Source organism: Chaetodon trifascialis, chromosome 6 (assembly GCF_039877785.1).
Source record: "Chaetodon trifascialis isolate fChaTrf1 chromosome 6, fChaTrf1.hap1, whole genome shotgun sequence".
Taxonomy (NCBI): domain Eukaryota; kingdom Metazoa; phylum Chordata; class Actinopteri; order Chaetodontiformes; family Chaetodontidae; genus Chaetodon; species Chaetodon trifascialis.
The window spans coordinates 12,037,636-12,042,906 of record NC_092061.1 but is presented as its reverse complement, the minus strand read 5'-3'; the positions used below and the strand labels follow the sequence as shown (position 1 = coordinate 12,042,906).

The following is a 5,271-nucleotide window of genomic DNA, read 5'->3' as shown; positions in this document are numbered from 1 at the left end:
TGTTTGCCGTACATGGAGAGCCTGCCCTTATTTGGAAAGGTAGGCGGCGCCTGTGAGTTCCGTGAAGTCCTTTGTGTTGTCAAAGTAACCAGGATGGGCGGGATCCTGGAGCGCTGCCAGCGCACGAGTGGCGCTATAAAAGGAACTGGAGGCGGAATTCCCGAACGTCGGCAAATCCTTTGTGAAGCCGTCCGGGAGCGCGAGGGCGGAGCCCCGGCGGCCGACGGCCTTTGAAGTTTCCTTCTTATTTGAGTTTAAAGGCGGGGACTTAATCCAGGGGCGGTCTCGCAGTTTCCCACAGGGGCAAAAGGGGGCAAGAAAACTGACTTTTTTTTCCCTTTGGAGTCTGTGCTACCACCCCGGGCTCTAGCTTCTTCAATAACAACGTGATGGTTGTTTTCGATTCTTTAGTCCAAAGAACTCTCAGCTGTCAAAGACAGAGAGGGCGTGGGAGGAGGAACATAAAGCTATGGAGCTGGACATGCTTGTCCTCTGTGGTCATTAATCAGTCATTTTGGTCAGCTGTTTGGCATTGTCTTACTTTGCTGCAGCCTAGATAGACAATTGATCACGAACACACTCTGATCTCACACACACACACACACACACACACACACACACACACACACACACACACACACACACACACACACACACACACACACACACACACACACAGAGGATTTATATTAATTTTAAAGAGTTGCTCCACAGATTTTCCACAGGGGGTGTAGGCTATGGAAAAACAGGGTTATCTTGGACTGGGACATGAGAATTTTAAGCAGACAGCCTGCTACAAACTGGGGCTGTAGAGTTTGAAATGCATGGACACTAGTGATCTGTTGGTCATGAACAAGTCAGCCAACTCTGTTAAGTGAATGATGGGAGTCACCTCCCACCAAAGAGCTGATTTCTTTTTTCTGTCTTTTTTTTCTCGAATTAATACAAGCCAGAATAATAGGACCCTCACCGAACATATATATTAAATATGATCCAGAAAGTCTCACTTTGGTAACAACGTGAAGAGCCAAGCATGAGATATTTGCATTATTACATCAGTCGTCAACATACAAAACATAGTTTATTATAAATAAAACTTTCAATACATGTGTAATACTGCTTGATGTTGTTACTTTATTAGTTTTTTTATACCAAACACAACATGAAGTTCTGGTACTCTGGAAATTCTAAGTTAAGTATAATTACATTTAATAATTTAAGTGATATATGTGCATGCCTAACTAAAAACAAAGAAGCTAAATTTGGCTGAATTCTAAAAGCCAAAAGTGGTACTAAATTAAGAGCCGCTTAGGAGCCGAAAGAGCCGACTCCGAGCTGAGCCAAATGAGCTCACTGGAAAGAGCCAGAACTCCCATCACCTGTGGGCGCTTACCAGGGACATAGGCTCTACAATGCTATCAAGTTGCCTATGTGAAGTGTAGGATCCAGTGTTTATGAAGCTTCACGCATTCTAATGACTTTAGATCCAGATATCTCAGCCTCCACTGCATCCACTCTGACTATTCTTTTAAAAATCTTTTAAGTCTCTCTCAAGTCTCACAGCTTCATGAAAGTGCAACACTAAATTTTTGAAGTGCCGTCTTTAAGAGCTCCCGGTTTGGTCCTGTTCTCTACTCTTTACTCACAGCAGTAGTTGAGTCTAACAGAAGAAGCAAAATCAAAGGACGTTAAAAATTCCTCAAGATCAGGCCAGACTGGTGGTTTTTCTTGTAACCATTATGACACACACCACTAGTGGAGCTGGTTAACTATAAATTGTGGTGCAGTCATTTTATGGTCCTCCTCCCAGTCTGTTGATAATGGTAGTTCCATAGCTATGTCATGAAAAGGGGGCCTACTTCTGTAGGAGTAAAATAGTCATCAGGGGTTTAGGGTGCGGCTGCATTGCCCACCCCATGGGTTCTCCCTGCCTGGGGAGACATATAGCAGAAGCTAATAATTATAAGCATATAACAAAAAAAGCCGCCAGATTGGGGATATTTTTCTAAATTGTCTATAAAACTTGGCCAAAACTATGCTGGTAAACCAGAATGTGTGTTTGCAACGTGTCTGCATGTGTTCCCAGCTGCCCCTCTCCTTCCTCTGTGAGTAGGTCTAAAAGGCTGGCCTTTGAACTGCTCTGAAAGTGATCCATGCCGTATGGACAGAGCAGATGTGGCCTAACCTGATTTGGTTTCAATACTTCCCCACAGGAAGTTCACAAAGCCAGCAGGTCCTCCTTTGTTATGTTAGTCATCTTTCTCAGAGGGCCAGCGGACTCCTTTTTTTTTTTTTAAAAACAGTTGTTGCCTTATGGTTAGCCTTGTTTGAAGCGGTTACAGAAGTTTGAGCAACAGGTAGATGTCGTCTGATTCTACATCCGGTAACAAAGTGGACTGTTGCATTTTTTTCAAGAGTTCTATGTTGTTAACATGTGTCCAATATTGTACTTTAATCATTTTCAGCAGACATTGCTTAACAGCGTATTCATGGCACACATTTATATTATTGTCTGTATATTGACAGACAAGGGAGTGTTCTACCCACTTTTACTGAAAATCTGGGGTTTCAAACAGCAACTGTCTGGTCACAAGTCTGCTCTCCTATTATTATCAAAACGTATCATAATACAGAATATGAGTATGGCTAACCCTTCCAAAATTCTTCCAAATAACACACGTTCGTATTTCTAAATATGTTTAGGGATAATTGTATGATTGACTACATTTACTAATGCTTCCTAAGAGCACTTAATTATCTGAGTAAATATGTGCTCTACCACTGGTCAGTTACACAAATTGTGGCATACAATCTTATAGCAAAAGCACTTAATTTAAGTTTATAGCAAAGAAGACAACCTTTACAGGCGACCATAATCCATTAAAAAAAGCAATAGTCCTTCTACAGTCATCGAAGGAGAGCCCTGTATTTGAATTTCAGAGCTTTTAGTGTAATGGGAACCTGTCCGATATTTTGATAGTCAATAAATCCGCTCGCTGAGGTTAAAGGACTACATTTCCCATATTTGAAGTATAGCGTCATATCCAATCACGAGCGAGCAGTAAGTAGGAACAGCACTAGTCACACTTCCCGGAACAGGGAGGAGCTGGTTCTTATTATCGTGGATATAAACCAAATCACTACACTTTGGTAAGTTTATTTTGTAATTTGTTCGTTTTTACCAGCACTAACCAACACGGAAATGTATTATTCACATTCATACGCGGCGTTATTGTGCTGTTTAGCCGAGAGCGCTCTTGCTAATCAAAGTTAGGCCGTTATGGATGGGCTAGCGTTGCTAACGTTAGTAGAAATGTAAATATTCCATCCACATCTCCGAAATTCACATCTAACGTTAGTGATAGACAGTGTAGATTTATTTTCTGAGCTTATCTATATGAGGCTCTAGCCAAAGAAAATTGATTCGTAACTGTTTCTTTCTCCCTAACTGCTAACGTGTGCTAGTTAGCCACGACCCGGGTCGGTGCTAACGCTAGATTGTTGGCGGTCATCAGCAGTACTATGTGGGGCTGTTTGGTCGGAGCTGACAGTAAACTTTCAGTGGCGTGACAAAAGCATATTGATGACTCTCTTTGTCATGGCAGTGTTACCGCTGGGTAACACTGTGATAACGGTAACTTAACATAAGGGCGTGAAAACTTGTTGCAAAATCTAATGTAACTTCAGCTAACAGCTATTTACAAGGAGGTCAGTTGCTATTTTTGACAAGATTGCGACAAATTGTGCACTTGTGAAGTCATAAGAAGTCCTGAAATACTTGAGAGGCCCAGCTCAAAATGACTCGGATGGCTCGAAATACACTCATAAAAGTTTTGGACATGTCCTGATGTTCGAGATGCTTCATCGGTTCTTGAATGAGTGATGAAAAACTTGTCCAGATGCCTTTGATTAGCAGTACTGGGTGTCCTATGACCTGGATGACTGAAAAACTGCTACAACTATTTCACCGCTTATTTATAACTCCCTCTGACCATGCAGCCCAGTGTGATGAGCATCAGCTTACCAATTTTAATTAATAGGTTTACTCCGAACAGAAAGTCATGATGAAGATTTTGTAATTCTGTTAATACCATATTGCTATATGTAGTAATACTAATGTTACTAATTATGCTATTCCTTTGTGTCTCTCAGTGTATTAGGTCATTGCAGTGCTGTTTATCAATGAGCAGGATGTCAATATTTGATTTTAAGTTGTTTTTTTTTTGTCATTCACCTCTATTAGGTAGGAAGTGTAAAGAAGCACAGAGCAAACAAAATAATAGAGAGAGTGCTATGAAAGGTAACGATATGCAGCAGTGTGAGAAACCACTTTCACTTGTCAGGTTTTTAATATACTAACTGCCCAGAAAGGTTGTGTATGTCCGCTTCAAGGCAATGACAAACCATGGTTTTTGAGAGTCCCATATAACTTTGTGAAGTTGCTTTTTGTGCAACCAGCTGTCCAAACCCCAAAATATTCAGTTTACAATGATGTAAAGAGAAGAGCAACCTGATATTTGAGAAGTTTGAATCAGCAAATATTTGGCATTTTCCCAAATAAATGACTTAAACAAGTCAGAGTCAGTTATCAAAAAAGTTGACAGTAAATTTTCAGCCATCTGCTCAATGACAATGACGAGTCTGTTTTTTTTATATCTAAACAGTTTTTTAATTATTTTTCCAGACAATGCACCATATGAATTTATATATTATTGACAGGGTGGCTATGAAGTTGCATGCACTGTGAGAGTATATGGTATCCATAACACTCACTCCTAATATAATTATTGTTAGAAGGTCCTTTAGTTATTGCCATGTTTTTCTCTATACATCACACTGCTCTGGCTATTCACTGCTTTCTCCCCTGGTACCCTTTCACAGATTTGATTAAGCCTCACCGTTGCTGAACAGGATGATTGACGTTCGGGCATGGGCAGAGTATGTGGTGGAGTGGGCTGCCAAAGACCCCTACGGTTTCCTCACCACTGTCATACTGGCTCTCACACCCCTCTTCATTGCCAGTGCGCTGCTGTCCTGGAAACTGGCCAAGATGATCGAGGCACGTGACCGGGAACAGAAGAAAAAGCAGAAGCGCCAGGAAAACATAGCCAAGGCCAAGAGGACCAAGAAAGACTGAGCCGTTGAGGGTAGAGTGAGGGCATAAAAAAAAAAAAAAGAGGAGCAATCACCATGCTCACAGCCCTCTTTATTCCGAATCATGACACGGTGCCCTTCCTTGTCCCAGCCCTACTGTCAGCACAGGGCCACTAT

The 5,271-nt window shown here is 41.5% G+C and overlaps 1 protein-coding gene across 1 annotated transcript; it reads left to right on the top strand.

Annotated features, from left to right (window-relative positions):
- The first annotated feature begins 3,052 nt into the window (after positions 1-3,052).
- On the top strand, positions 3,053-5,271 carry smim15 (small integral membrane protein 15). The gene is made up of 2 exons (XM_070964595.1): positions 3,053-3,150; positions 4,882-5,271. Exon 2 carries the CDS (start codon positions 4,913-4,915, stop codon positions 5,135-5,137), a length of 225 nt encoding a protein of 74 aa, XP_070820696.1. The 5' UTR covers positions 3,053-3,150; positions 4,882-4,912; the 3' UTR covers positions 5,138-5,271.